The sequence below is a fragment of the Schistocerca serialis genome, chromosome 1 (assembly GCF_023864345.2).
Source record: "Schistocerca serialis cubense isolate TAMUIC-IGC-003099 chromosome 1, iqSchSeri2.2, whole genome shotgun sequence".
NCBI classification, from domain to species: Eukaryota; Metazoa; Arthropoda; class Insecta; order Orthoptera; family Acrididae; genus Schistocerca; species Schistocerca serialis.
Window position 1 is genome coordinate 243,434,395 of NC_064638.1, and position 25,468 is coordinate 243,459,862.

At 43.0% G+C, this 25,468-nt stretch overlaps 1 protein-coding gene across 1 annotated transcript in view; it reads left to right on the forward strand.

The window, feature by feature from the left end:
- The window catches only part of LOC126463558 (uncharacterized), a 170,966-nt gene extending 150,403 nt beyond the window's left edge, over positions 1-20,563 (forward strand). The window contains exon 10 of the mRNA XM_050096171.1: positions 20,243-20,563. Within this exon, the coding sequence (XP_049952128.1) occupies positions 20,243-20,563 (321 nt within the window). The remainder of the gene's footprint in view (positions 1-20,242) is intronic.
- Positions 20,564-25,468: the final 4,905 nt, after the last annotated feature.

A 25,468-nucleotide genomic window follows, 5' to 3' on the forward strand; every position in this document is an offset into this window, starting at 1 on the left:
CATACTTTATAAACCTGATGCTCATGGTGAACCTATCATACAACCCCTACCACTAAGTACGAGTATAATACGTCGACATTAACTGATTGCCGACGATACGAAGTAATACTGACCAAAAATCAACGATTGGTGGTCATGTCTCATAATTTTTTCTTGAGAGTGATACCACTATGTTTTAGAAAGAGAGGCCTAAATCGTCCCTCAAACCGTCATATGTTAAAAAACACAACCATATTACCATCACAAGTAATCTTGGTTCTACAGGTGCATACAAGTGCCTATGTTAAAAGCTATACTCGCTTTATAAATCGAGGTACGACATTATCTCTGAATGAGGTGGTGTTTGCTCAGACAAATACCGTAACAATGACTATAGACGGTGATCGCTGGAGTATACTAGCATTTGGAATCAAGTGCCCCCACCCCCCTCCATTAAAGCACATACCTGCGTGGGATCCTATGGAGAAGTCCTTTATTGATTACAGCCACTAGTGAATCATATTTCTAGCAGTCTCATTTCTCGAAACGAGTCACCTTTCTCGAACGTATCTGCTACAGTAGAATTCGAACCTCGTTTTAGGTAGCCCCCACGCATCTTGCAACTGCTGCCATTTCTCCAGCTTTACGCATGTGATCGTTCCAATTTAAGTCCGAAATGAGTAGGAGTCGTGGGGGAAAATATGTCTACCACCTTCTGCAACCCATGTAGAAACAGGCTAAGCTGCGTTACTGTGAAAGGACAGTGTTTTGACCATTCGATGGAAACGGGAACTGCGAGAAGGATAAGTATTTTTTGCTACTGCACTGTGGTGCATTTCCAAACTACATACAAGTACTACAGATCCGCGTCCATTCACATCTATCTTCCCAACATGCTATCTTCGTTATTCTGTATCATCCAACAGAGAAAAATTACAAACTATAAAAGCTCGGCTAACTTCATCCGATAGAGAACACGATAAGATTTTTACTGCATCTCTCTCCTCTCACAGATCGAAAAGAAATACCGCATGCATGTAGGCATCGAGCACATGTGACGATCTTATGAAATTACGGGTTTTGATCAAGTGCACAGACCAGTTTAAAGGTTCATCACCTGTTCTGTAGGAGGATGATCGTTTCCCGAGGACTATACTGTAAGTCGCAAGAGATATACCCTGTGACCCTGTCTCGTTGTTTGAAATATTGTTTTTTGTCCTACTCTAATACGATTTGTACACCGCCAAACCCATCTTGAGTGACGTCAACTGCGTCATCAGCTGACGTCACGGCCGCCATCTTGGATAATGGTACTTCGGTGTGACGCCCCCTCCCCCCCCCCCCCCCTGAGGTGACGCCCTCCCTGGGATGATGTCCTCCCTTGGGTGATGCTCTCCTTGCCCCACTACTTATGTGGCCGCACATGAATATCCCAAGGAAAAAACGGGATAATACACATTTTGCACACTTCTCAGTGTAGTCAATTTAATCTCTCAAGTTTACAAAAAAAAATACATGAAACACTCCAATGGAGTGTCACTGATATAATTGTTAGACCGAATTTAGTGACTGTGTAGGATGTACATTAGAAGAAATAACAACTGAAATTATATGATAAAAGAGACAATACATGCAAAGCAATACATCTTTGTCACGAAAATAACTTGATCAGTGTATCACTTTTTGGTAGGCTTTCGTCCCTTCTTCGTGTTGTTTATAACTGAATTTTCTTTTTGTTGGTCTTGGATTTTGGTTCGTCATATAGAAGGCAGGAACAGAAACTTCGGGTGTCTTTACCACACAACCATTTAAGTTCCTGAATGTCCTCATGTTTTACATAAGGTATTGGCACGAGCTGTGAAAATATACCCCTAGGATTAGTTGTAATCAAAGCACCAGACGTTTCGATATTACAAAACAGTTACCATTACATGCTCGATTAAGCCATAAGAATTTGTCAGATGCCTGCGATTGATGTGCTCGACGTCTGCTTGTAGACCATCAGAATGCTCCAAATCTACTGGTGTCCAGTGTCATAAGTAATCATATATTTGAACAGCTTCACAACAAGAGCTGCTGCGATCCGTCTTGTCTCGAAATAACGCTTCGGTTTGTAATATGCTTTTAAGAAGGTCGTCCAATCTCATACAATTTCTTGTTGAGCTGCAACGACTTTTTAAGGTCTCGGATTCACCCTCGCGGTTTGAAACGTATTAGACCAGTCTTTTGGTAACTCTGCAGTAACATTCTTTTTTACCGGATCAAATAATCACATTCCATGTTAAAGTGTCCTGTTATTGGAAATACTATTTTGACACCATGTAATCTCTTAATGGTATTTAACGGGATACTAAAGATGTAAAGACTGTATAGTTCACAGCTTCTGTGATGTTTGGAAGGTAGGAGACGAGGTACTGGCCGAATTAAAGCTGTGAGGACGGGGCGTGAGTCGTGCTTGGGTAACTTAGTTGGTAGAGCACTTGCCCGTGAAAGGCAAAGGTCGCGAGTTGGAGTCTCGGTCCGGCACACAGTTTTAATCTGCCAGGAAGTTTCTGTATAGTTCTTATTCCATCGTGAGCTGGAGTCACAGAATATTACAAGAACCGTTACTTTTGGATCAAGGATTTCGCTCATATAATTGTGCAAATATGAATAATTTCATTTTCTCCTTGATTCCCTACACCTTCAATGTAAGTATAAAATATTTCCTCACTGTTGGACCTTTGATGAGTGTTGAAACTGCAAAACGATAAATCCATGCAAAGCAATAAAGACCGTTTGGCAAACAGGAATTTTCACTCATGGCATCATTTCGTTTGATTCTTACAGTGAATCGGGAAGGTCAATCTCTGGCATTGCAATCGTCATGCCAACGCGTTCTACGAGTAATGAACTTCACAGAAATTAAGCTGGTTAAATAAGATCCAGTTACCTAACAAATTAAAATTCTTAATAATCTTTTCTCTTTTGTGGAGTGTAATTTGTTGGAAATAATCAAACAGTGAGCATTTGCAGTCACTGCCTAACTCATGAAACATTACCCGAAGGTCCCTACGAAGATTGATTAACAAATGGCTTATAACTTCATCTTGAGATGATCCACATATTTTAAAGATCCGAAGAGAATCACACTATTATCAAACTTCAAAATAAACGCTATTACCAAAAAGAAACAACACAGAGTAAGAAACTCAACCGACCACGTTTACAGTCGCAACCCAACCGGCCTAACAGGTGTAATGCAAACAGTGGAAGCAAAACTTCGACTTGCCTCACTCTTTCCGTGAGAAGACTAACAGAACGTTCTTTCCATTAACAGTAGAACCCTTCGTACATCGCCGGCCGAAGTGGCCGTGCGGTTAAAGGCGCTGCCGTCTGGAACCGCAAGGTCGCTACGGTCGCAGGTTCGAATCCTGCCTCGGGCATGGATGTTTGTGATGTCCTTAGGTTAGTTGGGTTTAACTAGTTCTAAGTTCTAGGGGACTAATGACCTCAGCAGTTGAGTCCCATAGTGCTCAGAGCCATTTTTTGAACCTTTGTACATCAGTGACTCGCCATGTTAATTTGAAAGTAATTTCAATTGCCTTGCAACACCAATGGCCGCCCATCAGAATAAGCCATAAACTCATTTCCTCGTTAAATGGACTTAGCCTGTTTTTCCCGTAGGCTTTTCATATTTGACTGCTCTTCAGATTTCAGCTGCAGATTTTTTCCAAATAATTCCGCAAATTTCTGAACTGTAAAGGTGAAGGCAATCACCAACTAACCACAAAAACTCAGCCGGCCGGAGTGGCCGTGCGGTTCTAGGCGCTACAGTCTGGAACCGCTAGACCGCTACGGTCGCAGGTTCGAATCCTGCCTCGGGCATGGATGTTTGTGATGTCCTTAGGTTAGTTAGGTTTAACTAGTTCTAAGTTCTAGGGGACTAATGACCTCAGCAGTTGAGTCCCATAGTGCTCAGAGCCATTTGAACCATTTTTTTAACCGACAGGAAGAAGATTCTGTGATATGCAAATGATTAGCTTTTCAGAGAATGCACACAAGGTTAGCGCCGGTGGCGACACCTACAACGTGCTGACATGAGGAAAGCTTCCAACCGATTTCTGATACACAAACAGCAGTTGACCGGTGTTGTCCGGTGAAACGTTGTTGTGATGCCTCGTGTAAGGAGGAGAAATGCGTACCATCACATTTCCGACTTTGATAAAGGTCGGATTGTAACCTATCGCGATTGCGGTTTATCGTATCGCGACATTGCTGCTCGCGTTGGTCGAGATCCAATGACTGTTAGCAGAATATGGAATCGGTGGGCTTAGGAGGGTAATACGAAACGCCGTGCTGGATCCCAACGGCCACGTATCACTAGCAGTCGAGATGACAGGCATCTTCTCCGCGTGACTGTAACGGATCGTGTAGCCACGTCTCGATCCCTGAGTCAACTGATGGGGACGTTTGCAAGGCAACAACCATCTGCACGAACAGTTCGACGACGTTTGCAGCAGCATGGACTATCAGCCCGGAGACCGTGGCTGCGGTTACCCTTGACGCTGCATCACAGACAGGAGCGCCTGCGATGGTGTACTCAACGACGAACCTGGATGCGCGAATGGCAAAAAGTCATTTTTTCGGATGAATCCAGGTTCTGTTTACAGCATCATGATGGTCGCATCAGTGTTTGGCGACACCGCGGTGAACGCACATTGGAAGCGTATATTCGTCATCGCCCTACTGGCGTATCACCCGGCGTGATGGTATGGGGTGCCATTGGTTAAACGTCTCGGTCACCTCTTGTTCGCATTGACGGCACTTTGAACAGTGGACGTTACATTTCAGATGTGTTACGACCCGTCGCTCTACCCTTCATTCGATCCCTGCGAAACCCTACATTTCAGCAGGATAATGCACGACCACATGTTGCAGGTCCTGTACGGGCTTTTCTGGATACGGAAAATGTTCGACTTCTGCCCTGGCCAGCACATTCTCCAGATCTCTCACAATTTGAAAATGTCTGGCCAATGGTGGCCGAGCAACTGGTTCGTCACAATTCTCCAGTCACGACTCTTGATGAACTGTGTTATCGTGTTGAAGCTGCATGAGCAGCTGTACTTGTACACTCCATCCAAGCTCTGTTTGACTCAATGCCCAGGTGTATCAAGGCCGTTATTACGGCCAGAGGTGGTTGTTCTGGGTACTAATTTCTCAGGATCTATGCATCCAAATTGCGTGAAAATGTAATCACATGTCAGTTCTAGTATAATACATTTGTCTAATGAATACCCGTTTATCATCTACATTTCTTCTTGATGTAGCAATTTTAATGGCCAGTAGTGTACTAAAAAGTGCTATATCCTACAAAAGTACAATTTTCTTTGATGCTTAAAGTGGGCTGAGTGATCATAACCACAACACATCCACAGATAGTAACATTAGGATGAACAACTGCAATCAATGGTTGAGAACTACATAGAAACTAAAATTAGTGTATCGGAAAGCTAGAGAGTGCGCCTTAAAGGTAAAGCAGCTCTCGTCCACAAACTGCTATGAACTCTGACATGTACTGTACCAATACAAGCACCCAAGAAGTTAAGCCCAGGTAAATAATGAATATCATGTTTGTTAATTAGTGCATGAATTAAAGTCTCCTTCTTTGTGTCAGAGTTACATCCAAAAGATAATGATAATCTGCTTATCACCAAAAGTCACAATATCGGATTGAAGGACTGATGGCCAAATTGAATAGTAAGTTAAGGTTTGAGTTCATTAACACACCACAGTGACAGCCTAATACCAATATCCACACAAGTACCTACGAAAGAGGCCTCTTCTTGGCAAGGTCTGACGACTGCATTGGCTGCACCACATAGCGGCAGCTTCTGGTAGCATGACAGGTCTCGAAGAATTTGAAGGCTTGATGGCTCTTAGATGATACTCAGATTTATGAACCGTCGCCGCGGTCGTGCCTGGCATAGAGAGTTCGCTGGGACTGAACTCACCTGGCACTGCCCAGCCACCGTCCTAAATACCGTGGAGGAGCCAGGATACTGCTGGACGTATTTTTGGCCGCATGGCCTCACAGAGGCCTGTCGAATCAACAAACCCGGAGGGCTACTGTCGACGTCCATTAATGTGAGTACTAGCAACTTGGAAGGACTGGCGTCTGTGCCTTCCCAAGACCACTGATGTAATGCCAGGCGTTTGCTATCGACCGTCCTGGGTGTGGAAGTGTCTGACTCTGTAGCAAAAAGCTGTGAGAGATTTCCAGTGTAGGAGGTTGGTGCGCTGCAAGCGGGCACCTGGTCTGTGTGTTTTCATCATCCGGAGCAATCCTGGAGTTCGATCATAATCCTAACCAACAGGTGCATAACACAAACTGCCACTCAGTGGTAGTGACCCTTGGAGAAGATGAGAACCCAGACCACGTTGTGGACGGAGTATCGGTGTTGGCTTTCGGCTTGGACGTCAAGAAGGGGAACAGGGGCTGGCGGTAGGACTAATAAAGAAAGATGTGTACGATATGGCCTGCCATGCAATTGTTCGACCAGATTAGAGCCGTCTAGTGCGGAACAGCAGTAAGAGGCGACGAATAATATGAGCATGTTGTAAAGTGCGTAGTTTTGTTGCCACTTTGCCAATTGCATTTTGAATATGTGGACAAACGTCTCCACGAGAGCATTAGAATTAGAATAAAATGTTGTTATGTGAACTTGAGCGCTGCTGTTATCTGCACAGAAGGTGCCAAATTCTGCTGACATGAACTGTGGGCTTTTATCTGTGAAGATGGTTTGCACATTCCCTTCAATTGAAAAAAATGTGAGAAATTGCTTGAGTTATTTTTGCAATGACACTGAAGTCATTTGCGATACGTATGTAAAACCACTGCCTTCATCATTGACGATTAGTGAAGAGTATTCCAACATGGGGCCCACTAAGCCCAGCAGGCCACAGTGATGATGTGTCTGGCAGAGAAAATATCAATTAGCTGGAGCTACATTTGCTTTGAAAAGATGCACAGGCTGCTACTATCTGGGCAACACCATTGTCAATACCTCTTCAGTAAGCATGTTGATGAACCAGGCATTTCGTGAGGACTATTCCCAATGACCCTCGTGGAGGAGCTTCAGGACGTGCTGTCTAAGAACTCGTGAAATGACCACTTGAGTATCACCACTGACTCCTTGAAGCAACAGGACACCATCGAGGATGAATAGATCATTCTGACAATACCAGAATGCCTGCGCATCCATCTGGATAGAGCTTTGGAGTCTGCTGGCCGATCCTGATCCACTAATTTAATTATTTCCCAGATGGCTGGTTTGTCTGAAGACTGCCAAAGCCAATGGGAAGCTGGTCATCAACTCTGTAGCTTTGGTGTCAGTGTTAAAACAGACTTCTGGCAGTGAGGCGAACTCTAGGACTTGCCCCAGACGCAGCCTTGATAGGATATCGGCGTTGGAACGTAGTGCCATGGATTGGTAATGGATGTCACAGTGGCACCCTTAAGGGAACAGGGCTCATCGCTGAAGGTAGCATGTAATCCTGGGTGGCGTATTGAAACTGGCCTAGAACAGAGGCAAAAGAGGTTATTATCTGTTAACAATGTGAAATGTCTATCACAGACGTACTCGTGGAACTTCTTCAATGCAAAAATGATGACTAGAGCTTTCTTATCGACTTGGCTGTAGTTTCACTGTGTCTACGTTGGCACCTTGCAACAAATGTTACAGGGCATTCCATACCATCAACCACATGAGAAAGGACTGCTCCCAGTCCTTAGTTTAAGGCATCTGCTGCTACTATTAAGAGTATGAAAGGATAGTAGGCCATGAGACATATCAGGCAGAGGTGAGTTCGTTTAAGATCATTGCGTTAGTCCAGTTCAACGTGACATTTTTGCATAGAAGCTACTGGAGTGGCTCCATGATGTTTGCTACATAAGGAATGAATTTTCTATAGTAGTTGAGGTGACCAAGCACGGATTCTCGTTGTTATTTAGTGCCTTTGGGAACTGAGTTTCTGAATGGCCTCGACATAGTGCAGCATGGTCGGCCACATCTCTGATGCACTGAACGTACGGCCAGATATTCTGCTTGCAGCACAAAGAAACAGCATTTGTCCTTATTACCCATTACTATTACCTGCTGGAGCATGCTGAATAAGAAGTCTAAGTTGATGGCCAGGTACTGCGCGCTTTTTTTTTCCCCCGTAACAATAATATCGTCCAAGTAATTGACCATCCTGAGCACGTCTCTAGTGAGATGCTCTAAGTAATGTTGAAAGATGGTCGGTGCCTTGGCAATGCCAAAGGGTAGCTGACTATGTCGAAAAAGACAAAATTGTGTGCTGATGACCAAGTTGTTTCTTGAGGTTTCATCAAGTGGAATTTGGAGATGTGTCACAAATCGATTGGCAAACACTTCCCCGCCGTCAAGGTGCATAGTGATATCTTCTACCCCAGGTACAGGGTCCGCATCTATGACGGACTGAGCATTCCTGGTGGTCTTCAAGTCTCCACAAATTCGCAACGAACCATTTTGCTTCTCCATCGTGATAATGGCCGTGGCTCACTCACCGTTGGGGACTGAGGTCAGAATATCTTCATCCTGGAGGCGTTGAAACTCTATATGAAGCTTATCTCGTAGCGCAAAAGGAACGTTCCTCACTTTAAAAAATCTAGGCATTGTCAAGCGAAGTAGCGCGACTTGCACCTCAAAGCTGGGGACTCCAGTTCAGGGGTGTGAAAACAATAAAGCGTATTTGGAGAAATGGTCTTGCAGGTATGAGTTGGCCACAAATTATTGGACATTGTTAGCAGGATCATGGACTTGCGTTGAACAAAGCCCTAGAATATGAGTGACACATATCAAAATCAACCATGAGGATATAAGCTGTTAAGGAAGCTGTATGGTACTGTATCTGGGCGCTGAACCGGCCCTTAGCCTTGATGATACCATAACTGTAGCTTTGTAATTGTTTGAAAAGTGTTTGGGGGTGGGGTGGGGGCGGGTGGGAAACCTCGTCAGTATTATATTTCCCAGTCGATGACGGTTGTTGAGGTTCCGGTATCGATTGGGAATACCACTGGGACTGCGTTGCTAGCCACTATCAAAGTTAATAACCTATTGGAGACGGGAAGGACAGCTTGCACCTGAAGAATATCGGGAACTGCCTGTACCTGGAAAATGTCGGGACTGTAAATATCAACAACACCATAAACGTCATCTGTCCCGAGATCTGGGTGTCCAAATAAGTGCAATCATTGATCATTTATATTGATGACTTGCAGACTTCAACTCTATGTCCATTTGTCTACAGTTAGCGCACTTGTCTCGACGATAGTAGTACTGTTAATGCTGACGGGTCACAAAATAATTACTACAGGACGGCGACTGGTGAGGGCGTCGCTGGCTGATGGAGTCTTTGTCACTGGTTAATGTCTCAGAAGGCCGTGATTAGAGCTAGATCTGGAGAGGCAGGCTGGTGGCAAAAACCTGTGAGAGGTCCTGCAACACCGCCGACGATCTAGTAGACTCTTCATCGGCCCTAATTATGGAATAGATCATTAAGCTTAAGGGTGTCATTTCTGAGTCCTTCATCTGGAGCGTTGCACGAGGATCATGCCCCTAACTAGTGAAGCTGCATATGACCGTTTGCTATGAGAATTTGCACAGTGAAAACGGCGGTCTCTGAAAAGACCCTATAACCTTCCTACCCACTCTCCTAGTGACTGCCCATTTTATTTATGACAACTGGAAAATTGGTGGGAGGTCGTCGAGATACGCACCTGAGATTCAAAGTATTCCAATAACCATGACTTGAAATGTTAATATGGGGAGGGGGCGGATGTACAGTTTGACTTCTGGGTTGAGCTGCTGTGGTAATTGTTACATCTCAGGGTTGGCATAGATCAAAAAGTGTGCACAGTCACCCGTAGCAACATGTGTCAGAAAATGTTGTTCAAGGCGAGCCGTGTAGTTGGCCCATGGTTCGACCTTCTAGTTAAACGGCTGGAACATATGTGGCACAGTCTGGAATACTTTCAGCAGAGAGTCTCTATATGACAGGCGGTTATAGATTTCTGGTGGCACCATGGTGATGGCAGACATATTCTCTAGAATCAAGTCATGAGTCTGCCGCGTATACTGGAGAAGCAGTAACATTTGTGCAGTCACATCCATTGAATAGTGATGCTGGAATAAACAAAAAATATCAGTTACGATATTGCAGTGCCTGTGTTATTCTGATTACGATGCAAAGTTCTTTAGACATGCATGCATGTCCAAAAGGAATTTTCCATCACAAACAGAATAACACAGACAGTGCAGTATAATATTTATCTGCCGATTCCGGGCAACTGACTTTCAAGAACAAGGTCTGACATGTACGGGAGTATAGCTACATAATGGATGTGCGAACACAGGTCGTAGACGCATGGTTGACGATATATGAAAGTTTGGGTGTGGCCGTGGGTTCTGCACGCATAGGCAAATGGTAAGGCGAACGCTCCCGAAAAGCGGGAAATCCGCGTTCGAGTCCCGGTCTGGCACAAATTTTGGCTGTCGCCATTCTGTTCTACAGATGATGATAGTCTTTATTTCCAATTGCGAATTCATTTGGTAAAATATCAGTTACTCGAAACCTGGAAATCACACAAATAAACACTGTCTACCAAGGAAGTAGCACATGCCTGAGAACTGATTTCACGAAAAAAAAACAAAAAAAAAACGCCTTCTCAAATTTATATACACTGCACCGATGGAAGTTCCCAAGAAGTAAGGCCTAGGCAAACAATGAATATCAAGTTTATTATTTAACACATGGACTTAATTCTCCTTCTTGGAGTTAGAGTTACATCGAAAAGAAAATGACAGCGCTTGATTGAGTATACTTGTCTCCACACGTCACAGTACGGTCTTGGGGAACTGAACGCCAAATTGAGTAGTACGTCAAGCTCTGGATTCACAAATAAATAGAAAGCTCATCAAGACAATACTGTAACGACCCAATACCAATGCTCAAACAAGTCCGTGCAGAAAAAGCCATGTCTCAGCGAGGTCCGATGACGGCACTGGTTGTTCCAGGAAGTAGCAGCTTCTTGTAGGATCAAAGGTGTCAAAGAAATGAAGGCTCGATGGTTGCTAAGAGAGACACTGACTGATGAAGCCCTTTTGCAGTTGATGCCTGGCCAGAGAGATGAATAGCAATGAACTCGCCTGGCACTGTCTGGGGGCCTCCCTAAATACTATCGAGTCACAAGGATACTGCCAGACCTATTTTCACCCACATGACCCCATGGGGGCAAGTATGTCATCGAGGCCAGCGGCCACTCATTGTGATCTTTCTGCCGCCTGTTGGCCATTTGAAGCTTTCTGGCTGTCGTCTGCTGAGGCAGCCCCTGTCGCTAGCCATGTAGCCCACCCAATGGCTGCCAGTGTATGACTGGTTGCTATGTGAGAGAGCGAAGACCCCGTATGTAGCTGATAGCACACTATTTCACTGACAGTGTCCTATTAGTCGTGAAAAGCCCTCACCTTCCTACATTCTAAATAATTTACCTGGGCAGTTATATAGGGACTTTCAGTTTAATGTGTATTCTGTACTGTGTTGTAACTTGTCATTTTTTGCAGTTACCTTCTATATTTCCGTGCGTAGTGTTTTGTATGTTTAAATAATTTCATTGTTACTAAGTAAATATAAAAGAGTGCTGTAGAGTAAACGAAAGTAATTAGGACAACATATGCAACGCAAGAAACAAATTCCATGAAGGCTAAACATATATTTGTATTTTATTGTATGCATACAGAATGCCATCATTTATCTATGGTGTTTCGACAGATATTTGTAATTTCTTTTTTGCAATGTGTAGCTGGAGGCAGCCCAAACAAATACCACTCATCATGTCTTTCATGCCACATCCATTGTTGATGGGAAGTGTCGGTTTGTTTTCCGTTAAAAATAAAATGTTCTTTAAAGCGGAATTTTATGCGCCGATTCGGCTGAGTGGACCCAAAGCAGTCAAGCGCCATATTTGTTTTATCGATACGTATTAACAGGCACAGTATAACAACGATAGGAGCGCCCTGGGCGCCCACTGGCTACTATTGCCAAGCAGCAATGCTGCCCAGTCAGCGCTGGATTACTGCTGATCTTCGTGTTTATGTCCCCCTTGATACATATCGATAAAGTAAATATCGAACGGGTCGAAATTTGGACCACTCTATCGAATGGGCACGTAAAATTCCGCATTTATTTGTAACGGGAAAGGAAATGATGCTTTCTGTCGACAGTGGGCGTTACAAAAAAAGATTTGATGAGCAGTATTTGTTTGGGCTGACTCCAGCTACACATTGCAAAAAATAAATTACAAATATCTGCCGAAATACCAGAGAAAATGCGTCTGACGACTCTTAGGTATATACAGCGTGGTCAGAGCAGCGTGAAAAGGTTGTAAGAGTGCTGTAGGGCAGGTTGTGCTGAGAAGTAATTTTTAAAAAAATAATTCGATACGTTGCGTCGTTTCCCAGTTAATTAGCATTGTACGTAGTTATCCAGTCAGACCATAGCGTGCACGAATTCAAGCGGTCCAGCAGATAAGGTGTCGCCAAACGTTTGGTTCCTAAAACCGAACAAGAGAACAATACAAACATTGGACATGTGAGGGTAGTAAGGACCGAACCCGAACCAAAGACTGGGCAGTTTCATGCGCTATCATCTACACTATCAGAAAAATTGACGCTAATAAAATCTGGCGGCCCGCTTGAATTTGAGGGTGCAACGGCCAGATTGGCTAACTTCAATGCTACACTACTGGCCATTAAAATTGCTACACCACGAAGATGACGTGCTACAGACGCGAAATTTAACCGACAGGAAGAAGATGCTGTGATATGCAAATAATAAGCTTTTCAGAGCATTCACACAAGGTTGGAGCCGGTGGCGACACCTACAGCGTGCTGACATGAGGAAACCTTCCAACCGATTTCTCGTATACAAACAGCAGTTGACTGGCGTTGCCTGGTGAAACGTTGTTGTGATGCCTCATGTAAGGAGGAGAAATGCGTACCATCACGTTTCGACTTTGATAAAGATCGGATTGTAGCCTATCGCGATTGCGGTTTATCGTATCGCGACACTGCTGCTCGCGTTGGTCGAGATACAATGACTGTTAGCAGAATATGGAATCGGTGGGCTTAGGAGGGTAATACGGAACACCGTGCTGGATCCCAACGGCCTCGTATCACTAGCAGTCGAGATGACAGGCATCTTAACCGCATGGCTGTAACGGATCGTGCAGCCACGTCTCGATCCCAGAGTCAACTGATGGGGACGTTTGCAAGACAACAACGATCTGCACGAACAGTTCGACGACGTTTGCAGCAGCATGGACTATCAGCCCGGAGACCGTGGTTGCGGTTACCCTTGACGCTGCATCACAGACAGGAGCGGCCGGCCGGTGTGGCCGTGCGGTTTTAAGTGCGTCATTTTGGAACCGCGTGACCGCTACGGTCGCAGGTTCGAATCCTGCCTCGGGCATGGATGTGTGTGATGTCCTTAGGTTAGTTAGCTTTAACTAGTTCTAAGTTCTAGGGGACTGATGACCTCAGTAGTTAAGTCCCATAGTGCTCAGAGCCATTGAACAGACAGGAGCGCCTGCGATGGTATACACAACGACGAACCTGGGTGCACGAATGGCCAAACGTCATTTTTTCGGATGAATCCAGGTTCTGTTTACAGCATCATGATGGTCGCATCCTTGTTTGGCGACATCGCGGTGAACGCACATTGGAAGCGTGTATTCGTCATCGCCATACTGGCGTATCACTCGGCGTGATAGTATGGGGTGCCATTGGTTACACGTCTCAGTCACCTCTTGTTCGCATTGACGGCACTTTGAACAGTGGACGTAACGTTTCAGATGTGTTACGCGCCGTGGCTCTGCGAAACCCTACATTTCAGCAGGTGAATGCCTGACCGCATTTTGCAGGTCCTGTACGGGCCTTTCTGGATACAGAAAATGTTCGACTACTGCCCTGGAAAGCACATTCTCCAGATCTCTCAGCAATTGAAAACGTCTGGTCAATGGTGGCCGAACCACTGGCTCGTCACAATACGTCAGTCATTACTCGTGATGAACTGTGGTATCGTGTTGAAGCTGCATGGGCAGCTGTACCTGTACATGCTATCCAAGCACTGTTTGACTCAATGCCCAGGCGTATCAATGCCATTATTATGGCCAGAGGTGGTTGTTCTGGGTAATGATTTCTCAGGATCTATGCACCCAAAGTGCGTGAAAATGTAATCACATGTCAGTTCTAGTATAATATATTTGTCCAATGAATACCCGTTTATCATCTGCATTTCTTCTTGGTGTAGCACTTTTAATGGCCAGTAGTGTAATTAACTTGCAAACGGCGCAACGTATCGAATCTTTTACTTAACAGTTTTTCCTCAGTAGAACCTACCCTTCAAATTTCTTACAAGCTTTCACGCCTGTTTCTGATCGCCTTGTATGTTACATTACATTTGTATATACACTGACGGAAAAAAAAATCGCAGTACCACGATGGAGTTGTGTGACATAAATGGAAGTTGGCAGGTGTGTCTCTACATCTGAAACATGATCTCTATTAAAGTCTCGCGCTAGTCGCGTTACTATGAGGATGCCAGTCAAGTTTGAATTAAATACGCGCTGTAACGGTCTTCTGAACGTGGTGAGTTGATGTTAGTCAAGAATGCCTGTAAGACGACAAAGACGTTATTATCAACACATCGCTGACTTTAAACGAGATTTTGTAATAGGGCTGCAAGAATCTGGATGTTCCTTCTGCGATACTGCGGAAAGGCTTGGCAGGAATGTAGCCATTGTACATGAGTGCTGACAACGGTGGTCATGAGAATGTACGGTCACAAGAAGACCGGCCTCCAGACGGCCACGTGTCACAACCGAGAGAGAAGACCATCGTGTTCGGCGTAGGGCTCTAGCCATCGTACTGTAACTGCAGTAGCAATCTGAGCAGCAGTTGGCACCACAGCGACAAAATGAACCAATGCTTTTTTTCTTTAAAAAGTTTGAGGCTACTTCGACATTGGATATAATGCAGGGAAAATTACTTATAACTGAAGCATGGGATACCACCCGTCTGCTTTTAGCCATGACGTCATAAAAAAACGGTATCGGACTCATCAAATGAAGCAGGCGATACCGAGAAACACCCAAACATACAAGAGAATGTGGTATCGAACACTTCTGTTTGCATCACCTCAATTGAAGCATGCGTTTCCCACCAACTCCTAAACAATAAAAGAAAATGGTATCGTACACTTCAATTGACCTATAATACACCTCAAATGAAACAGGTGAGTCCAATCAACCCTCCGACATACAAAACGATACAAGGAAATATTACCGAACACATATTTTAACCTATAAAACGCCACTAAAAGACACAATACAACAAAAGCCATCCACACCTATCATCAACAGCAATAGAAACTACACTACAAAAATCTTTTGTAATCTTGTTCGGCTCCCGAAATTGCATAGATGATGGCCAGTAACCTGTGCTTCAACTGACCCAAATTTTAATACAGCTGAAAATTTATTTAACTATAAAACTACAGTGTAACTTATATTAATAACATTACAACAGTTTCCAAACTGACTTTAGGTCATGGATGCTGTAGTCTTCACGGATTCTTACTTTACTCTTGCTATCAGTAGCAAAATGTCTGCCTTTCATGAACCAAGAGCGTACATAGTCGATGGGCTCGAACAACACCAGTGGAGGGCCAACAAACTTTACGAACATCAGATTGCTGACTGTGGAAAGATAAAATGAAGCGCGAAAAAATGAAATAAAAAATGTACGTCCGTGAAATAATCTTCGGCACTCTTCCAAGTTCACAACATCGTAAAAAAATTACTTTGTCGACGAAAAAGTGTAGGGGTACGCGTCCCCCAGCGTTCCCCCAGAAAAACAGCACTGCAATGAACTATGGCAAATCGGTTACTCCAAGGACAACCGCCCTATAGTGTCTATAACTGGAGTTTTGTTCTGAATGCGATTTCGTATGACAGCAGTAGCTCTCTAGTGGTTATCCCACGTGACTTCAAATTTGGTCGTCAGTCTGGTGATTCGACCTGTTGTGCCGCCATTCATGACCAGTATTCCAGGGGTCTTTCTCACAGGATAACACTCGACCACATACTGCTGTTGTAACCCAACATGTTGGCTGTCTCCAGTAGAGCACATGTGGGACATCACTGGATGACAACTACAGTGTGTCCGGTCCCGGTAGCTGAGTGGTCAGCGCAACAGAATGCCGGTCCTAAAAGCCCGGGTTCGATTCCCGACTGGGTCGGAGATTTTCTCCGCTCAGGGATTTGGTGTCGTCTTAATCATCATCATTTCATCCCCATCGACGCGCAAGTCGCCGAGGTGGCGTCAAATCGAAAGACTTGCACCCAGCGAACGGTCTACCCGACGGGAGGCCTTAGTCACACAACTACAGTGTCATTCGCAAAAAACGTTAAACCCTCCCTGAGCTGACCGAGTTAGTGCGACGCGCTTGGAACTCCATGCCACAAACTGACATGCTGCGCTTGTACAACACAATGCACGTTATTGCGTATTTCAACATTCTGGCTGTTACATGGGTTAGCACTTCACATTTGCAACGGCTTAAAAAGTATAAGTAATATTCTATGTACCGACTTGACAGAAAATCCTAGGAAGTTCTGGTCTTACTTTAAATCAGTAAGTGGGTCGAAACAGCATATCCAGACACTCTCGGAGGATACTAGCATTAAAACAGAGGATGACACTTGTAAAGGTGAAATACTAAACACCATTTTCCAAAGCTGTTTCACAGAAGAAGACCGCACTGCAGTTCCTTCTCTAAATCCTTGCACGAACGAAAAAATGACTGACATCGAAATAAGTGTCCAAGGAATAGAAAAGCAACTGAAATCAGTCAACAGAGGAAAGTCCACTGGACCTGACGGGATACCAATTCGATTCTACACAGAGTACGCGAAAGAACTTGCCCCTCTTCTAACAGCCGGGTACCGCAAGTCTCTAGAGGAACAGAAGGTTCCAAATGATTGGAAAAGAGCACAGGTAGTTCCAGTTTTCAAGAAGGGTTGTCAAACAGATGCACAAAACTATAGACCAATATCTCTGACATCGATCTCTTGTCGAATTTTAGAACATGTGTTTTGCGCGCGTATCATGTCATTTCTGGAAACCCAGAAACTACTCTGTAGCATTCAACATGGATTCCGGAAACAGCGATCGTGTGAGACCCAACTCGCTTTATTTGTTCATGAGACCCAGAAAATATTAGATACAGGCTCCCAGGTAGATGCCATGTTCCTTGACTTCCGGAAGGCGTTAGATACAGTTCCGCACTGTCGCCTTATAAGCAAAGTAGGAGCCTACGGAATATCAGACCAGCTGTGTGGCTGAATTGAAGAGTTTTTAGCAAACAGAACACAGCATGTTGTTATCAATGGAGAGACGTCTACAGACGTTAAAGTAACCTCTGGCGTGCCACAGGGGAGTGTTATGGGACCATTGCTTTTCGCAATATATACAAATGACCTAGTAGATAGTGCCGGAAGTTCCATGCGGCTTTTCGCGGATGATGCTGTAGTATACAGAGAAGTTGCAGCATTACAAAATTACAGCGAAGTGCGGGAAGATCTGCAGCGGATAGGCACTTGGTGCAGGGAGTGTCAACTGACCCTTAACATAGACAAATGTAATGTATTCCGAATACATAGAAAGAAGGATCCTTTATGGTATCATTATATGATAACGAAACAAACACTGGTAGCAGTTACTTCTGTCAAATATCTGGGAGTATGCGTACGGAACGATTTGAAGTGAAATGATCATATAAAATTAATTGTTGGTAAGGCGGGTGCCAGGTTGAGATTCATTGGGAGAGTCGTTAGAAAATGTAGTCCATCAACAAAGGAGGTGGCTTACAAAACACTCGTTTGACCTATACTTGAGTATTGCTCATCAGTGCCGGATCCGTACCAGGTCAGTTTGACAGAGGAGATAGAGAAGATCCAGAGAAGAGCGGCGCGTTTCGTCACAGGGTTATTTGGTTAGCGTGATAGCGTTACGGAGATGTTTAGCAAACTCAAGTGGCAGACTCTGCAAGAGAAGCGCTCTGCATCGCGGTATAGCTTGCTGTTCAGGTTTCGAGAGGGTGCGTTTCTGCATGAGGTATCGAATATATTGCTTCCCCCTGCTTATACCTCCAGAGGAGATCACGAATGTAAAATTGAGTGATTCGAGCGCGCACGGAGGCTTTTCCGGCAGTCGTTCTCCCCCGCGAACCATACGCGACTGGAACAGGAAAGGGAGGTAATGACAGTGGGACGTAAAGTGCCCTCGGGCACACACCGTTGGGTAGCTTGCGGAGTATAAAAGTAGATGTAGATGTAGATGTAGATGTAGGAACGATCTTTGCAGAAAATCCTAAGAAATTTTGGTCTTATGTCAAAGCGGTGATTGGATCAAAATAAAATATCCAGACACTCTGTGACCAAAATGTTACTGAAACAGAGGATGACAGAGTAAAGGCCGAAATACTAAACGTCTTTTTCCAAAGCTGTTTCACAGAGGATGACTGCACTGTAGTTCCTTCTCTAGATTGTCTCACAGATGACAAAATGGTAGATATCGATGACAGAGGGATAGAGAAACAATAAAAATCGCTCAAAAGAGGAAAGGCTGCTGGACCTGTGGGATACCAGTTGGATTTTACACAGAGTACGCGAAGGAACTTGCCCCCTTCTTGCTGCGGAGTACCGTAGGTCTCTAGAACAGCGTAGCTTTCCAAAAGCTTGGAAAAGAGCACAGGTCATCCCCGTTTTCAAGAAAGGACGTCGAACAGATGTGCAGAACTATAGACCTATATCTCTAACGTCGACCAGTTGTACAATTTTGGAACACGTATTATGTTCGAGTATAATGACTTTTCTGGAGACTAGAAATCTACTCTGAAGGAATCAGCATGGGTTTCGAAAAAGACAATCGTGTGAAACCCAGCTCGCGATATTCGTCCACGAGACTCAGAGGGCCATAGACACGGGTTCCCAGGTAGATGCCGTGTTTCTTGACTTACGCAAGGTGTTCGATACAGTTCCCCACAGTCGTTTAATGAACAAAGTAAGAGCATATGGACTATCAGACCAATTGTGTGATTGGATTGAAGAGTTCCTAGATAACAGAACGCAGCATGTCATTCTCAATGGAGAGAAGTATTCCGAAGTAAGAGTGATTTCAGGTGTGCCGCAGGGGAGTGTCGTAGGACCGTTGCTATTCACAATATACATAAATGACCGTGTGGATGACATCGGAAGTTCACTGAGGCATTTTGCGGATGATGCTGTGGTAAATAGAGAGGTTGTAACAATGGAAAATTGTACTGAAATGCAGGAGGATCTGCAGCGAATTGACGCAAGGTGCAGGGAATGGCAATTGAATCTCAATGTAGACCAGTGTAATGTGCTGCGAATACATAGAAAGAAAGATCCCATATCATTTAGCTACAATATAGCAGGTCAGCAACTGGAAGCAGTTAATTCCATAAATTATCTGGGAGTAGGCATTAGGAGTGATTTAAAATGGAATGATCATATAAAGTTGATCGTCGGTAAAGCAGACTGAGATTCATTGGAAGAATCCTAAGGAAATGCAATCCGAAAACAAAGAAAGTAGGTTACAGTACGCTTGTTCGCCCACTGCTTGAATACTGCTCACTGATGTGGGATCCGTACCAGATAGGGTTGATAGAAGAGATAGAGAAGATCCAACGGAGAGCAGCGTGCTTCGTTACAGGATCATTTAGTAATCGCGAAGGCGTTACGGATATGATAGATAAACTCCAGTGGAAGACTCTGCAGGAGAGACGCTCAGTAGCTCGGTACGGGCTTTTGTTGAAGTTTCGAGAATATACCTTCACCAAAGAGTCAAGCAGTATATTGCTCTCTCCTACGTATATCTCGCGAAGATACCATGAGGATAAAGTCAGAGAGATTAGAGCCCACACAGAGGCATACCGACAATCCTTCTTTCCACGAACAATACGAGACTGGAATAGAAGGGAGAACTGATAGAGGTACTAAAGGTACTCTCCGCCACACACCGTCAGGTTGCTTGCGGAGTATGGATGTAGTTGTAGATGTAGATAAAAAAATTAAACAATCATTATTATAGGCAAAACTTTAGTATGTTTGTGTGTGTAGGTGCGACGGTGCGTGGAGGCGGGGCTGGTGGAGAAGTGGCTGGCCGACACGATGCAGGCGACTCGCGCCGCCGAGAGCCGGACGTCGCGGCCGGCGAGCACGCGCGCGCTGGTGGGGCTGCGCAAGCTGCTGGGCGCCGGCGTCGCGCTGGCAGCGGGCTTCGCCGTCGCGGCGCTCGCGCTCGCCGCCGAGAGTGTGCTCTGGCGGCGCCGGCCGCAAACTCACCGCCAGCGCTACCCGCTGGGCATCTACTATAGCCGCAACAGGCCCAGGAACCGGCCGCAGCCGAACACGCGCGTCGCTCGTTCGTTTGCTCCATAAAACTAGGGTGACCAGACGCAATTGTTTCAAAAGGAGGACAAACAGCTTCAAAAAGGAGGACAAAGGAAGAAAAAAGTGGGCACATCAAACGGGTCAACTGCAGATCAGGATACCACCCGTCAGCTTTGGACAAATCACGTCACTGCCGGGAATTACCGGTAAAACTAGTAGTTAATTGGTTCAAATGGCTCTGAAGACCATGGGACTTAACTTCTGAGGTCATCAGTCCCCTAGAACTTAGAACTACTTAAACCTAACTAACCTGAGGACATCACACACATCCATGCCCGAGGCAGGGTTCGAACCTGCGACCGTACCGGTCACGCAGTTCCAGACTGGAGCGCCTAGAACAGCTCGGCCAATCCGACCGGCAGTAGCTAATTGTTACTGGTTGTCTGGTGGTGATACCCAGAGCAATATTTTTTTATTTTAAATTAAAAACATTGATTTTGGTGACAGTGCGGCATCAATTGTTTTTATATTTACACTTAGTTTTAAGATTTAACAAAGATGGCTGCCTAAACGCCACTCTTGATTGGCTACTTTCATGTGACTTGTCCAAAGCTGATGGGTGGTATCCTCATCTGCAGTATTCCCCATCAAACATAAGTCCAATTTTAATAAATGAGTTCACGGTAAACGATAACAGCCAAACAGTTGCAGGATAAAGATTTATTAAAATTCTTGACCACGGTTTCGGTATATCTAAATATACCTTCATCAGAAGTAAAATACACTAAAATCACATCCTGCAGCGGAGATACATAAAACAATTGTGCCAAACTGCTGACGACGCCTTTGGCACAATTGTTTTATGTATCTCCACTGCAGGATGTGATTTTAGTGTATTTTACTTCTGCTGAAGGTATATTTAGATATACCGAAACTGTGGTCAAGAATTTTAATAAATCTTTATCCTGCAACTGTTTGGCTGTTATCATTTACCATGAAGAATTTGAACAGTTGCTGTTTCAGCCATGTTTAAAATCTTGAAATAAATTAGTTTATTATATACAGACATAACATACATACATTCCTTAACAATTATTGTTACTTTAATAAAAGAGCAATAGAACGGGATGAATTGTAAATTTAACTGCATTACGCTCAACTTTACAAAAAAGCCGGACACTGTAAAAATCCGCCCGGACCCCGGACAAAGGGCTAAAAAGGAGGACATGTCTGGACTAATCCGGGCGTCTGGTCACCCTACATAAAACCATGTAGGTCGTCTTGGTTGCCCAGGGATTGGATATTTGTGTTGTCCTCATCATGTCATCATCATCATCATTCGTGGCAGTGGCTAGATTGGACTGTGTAAGAATTGTACGGGCTCTGAGTGCCCCACAAGCCAAACATCATTGTCTTGGTTAAAACGGCGATTCAACTAAAGACTTTGAACATCTGTAAACTTATCATCATTCAAAACCCATTTCAGAACAGCCACTGTATTGGTAAGTAGTAGCGGCAAAGTAGGGGGGCCCAACTTTCGTCATCTTAACAGGTGGGACCTGTATAAGCCCTGAAAGGTTATGGAAAAGACTACAAACTGATATACACATTCCTGAATTTATTCTCCACTTGTAAGCAATTAACAATTCAATTATTATAACGTACTAAAGCCAGTATTTAACATAATCATTAGCACTGCAAAAACAGAAATACAAAAAAAAAGGGTTCGCCATTTTGTCCCCCATAAAAGTTCTCAAACACACAATTAATTTAAATGTATTTTTCGATTATAACACTGCCAAGCACATTCGCTATTATAAATCGATTGAGACAACAAACCAAGTATTTTGCGCAACGATTCCATTTCTCTCCGAAAGCCCTTTACAATAGGAAAAACCAAAATAATTTCTAAAAATACCACATAAAATGAATTACTAATAACACAAATTTCGTGAATGGAACGAAAATAGGAATTGTAAGGGGGATGAAATTACGAACACCCTAGGAATGTATTATAATGGCCGCTAGAGCGATATTGGCAAAACCGTTGACAAAAGCGATTACATACAACAAACGGCAATGCACAACTGAAATAAAGCCCAATAATTTAACAGAAACTAATGCTCATATGAATAACAAGGTGTTAATTTGGCTGCTGCACTAACTCACCTGAGTCTAAAAAGATTACTTCCGTAGAACTCGGAAGCTAAACGTACTGCACACAACATACTGTCTCAGCAAAGCTATGGACTGAGGTCTCTCTCATGCACGCACAGTTAAACATTTCTGATCAACAATGGAAGCCCGAAATACGTAGGGGGACGAAATTAGGATCAGGAGCGCTATTTAGGCCCGTTATTTAATTTCTTCTGGCCTGCTTCTGGTCTAGTGGGAAACTTGCCTCAAAAGGAAGACTTTCCTTAATGTGCCGGATCTCAAACAGCCTTCTCCACTCTCAGGAGTAGTAAATAAAAAATAAATAAAAGGTAATAAATGGCTGCTCTACCTTAAAATGAAAAGAATAGAAATATATTATCACGTACACTGAGATGACAAAGGTAATGGGATATTTTTTATCAGTGTGTCGGACCTCCTTTTGCCCACTGTGGAGCAGCAACTGTATGTGGCATGGACTCAACAAGTCGCCGGAAGTCTCCTCCAGAAATACTGAGCCATTCTGCCTCTACAGCCGTCCATAATTACCAAAGTGTTGCAGATGTAGGATTTTGTGTACGATCTGTATATAAGTGTTTGAAGGGATTCATGTCGTGTGATTCCGGTGGCCAAATGATTCGCTCAAATTGTCCAGAATATTCTTCAAACCAGTCACAAACAATTGTGGCCCAGTGACATGATGCATTGTCATCCATAAAAATTCCATCGTTGTTTGGGTAAATGATGTCCGTGAATGGCTGCAAAAGTTCAGTGATTGGTTCAGTTGAACCAGAGGTCCCAGTCTATTCCATGTAAACACAACGCACCTCATTATGGAGTCATCATCAGCTTGCACAGTGTCTTGTTGACAACTTGGGTCCATAGCTTCTTGAGGTCTGCACCACACTCGAACCCTACCATCAGCTCTTACCAGCTAACTAGGCCATGGTTTTCCAGTTAACTCATGGACAGTAACGACTATTATGAAAAAAATTAAAACAAAAATATCAAATAAAACTAAAACAAGCTATAGCCAAAAACACAACTAGAAACAAATATATAAAAATTATAAAAACCACTGAATTCCACATATCATTTATTTATAATGGTAACTATTTAACTGTGTAATATAGCTGACCCACAGTCATCCAAGCTGTCAGAAAAGTAGCATATGGAAAACAAGTAAAATCCGATATACATATCCACTGTACAACTGGGAGGAAATAATAAATTTAAAAAAAGACAGGACATGATAGCAATTATGTTTCATGTAAGGAAAAAACACCTAGTGATATATTATAGCTTTTCAGATCATAGTTACAAAACCATTATATTAAGACCATCGCTTACTTATATATTTACAGAGCACCTGATGACAGCAATTCGCCAAAATGGGCACATCATAAATGATATAAAATATAAACAATTTATATAGCAGTGTAGCTGGATATTATTCATAATCATCATTTTTGTGAAAGAATGTTGAGGTATACTAATCATAGTGAAGATCTAACTTTTGGATTAAAACCTGTTGATAGATATATATTTGTTGGAGTTCTGCAGTTGATTTCAATGTCAAAAAATTAAAATTTTGTTTATCTATATTGGCAGGCACAGGTGCTCTAATCAATCTTTTAACTAAAAACCAAATTATTATCGACGATATGGGTGAAAAATTTTAGTCTGTTGAGTTATCATATTATGCAGATATATTGAACAATTCAGGAGCATTATATTCTGAGAGTAACTCAAATATAATAAAATCAAGTAGAGGTAAAAAATACAATAAACTGATATAAGCAACCGTTAATGTCTATTTTTCAAAAGTATATCAAATATCATCAGATTCAGATTCTTCAGATTATGTAGATTCAAAAACATGTGTACTATGCAGAAAAACCATTTGAATATGTTTGGATCAGTGATGTTAGAGATTTAATCGATCGATTAATTCATGGAGAAGAAACAGCTGGAAATGAAAATTACCATAATGAAAAACTTGGAGTAACACAGATGTTACCAAACAAATTTAGTGAATTTATTATTAATAATCCCAAAGGAATTCCATTTATGAACAGATTTTAGCAAATACATTCTGGAAGGTGAAAAAATAGAAAAGGTCTGATAAATTGTGCTTTAAATAATTTACCAATGCCAGACATGCACCTATCAATAATAAATAATGCAGGCCATTTACTAAGTTTGAAGAAAGACTAGTAATTGTAGATAAAGGACTTAATCCATAGATGAAGCTTGTAAAAACATGATATTGTTTATAGAGATAATAAAGATTTAGAATCTAGACATCAAACTGATAAATAACTTCAATTAGCTGCAAAAGAACGAATGCATGCAAGTGATGCTTCGTTAGAGGAAAAAATAGCCGCAATTACAGTGAGAGGAATAATGTATGGAAAACGAAAATTGGGTATGGTTATTGAACTAGAGGCAGCTGAAGCAGTAAGCCTGCAGCTTGACGAAAATGGATAGGAACTCTAAAATTATTAATTCTTACAAATGTTTTATCTGTATAATTGAATAAGTTTTCAATTGATTATACTGTGCTAAAGTGGCAAAACTAGATGAAAATCACTTAAATTTAAACTGAATTATGAATAATTAAATAGTATTGAACCATTTTTAACCGATTTTCAAAAAATAAAGGTAGAGAAAGCGATAATGCGTCCAAAAAGTGGTGGAAATTTATTTGTTACATTAAATACTCCTGTTGTGAAATAGATTATTGAATATCTAATAAAAAAAGTAAGAATATAAAGGACTAACACTACATGAAGATGG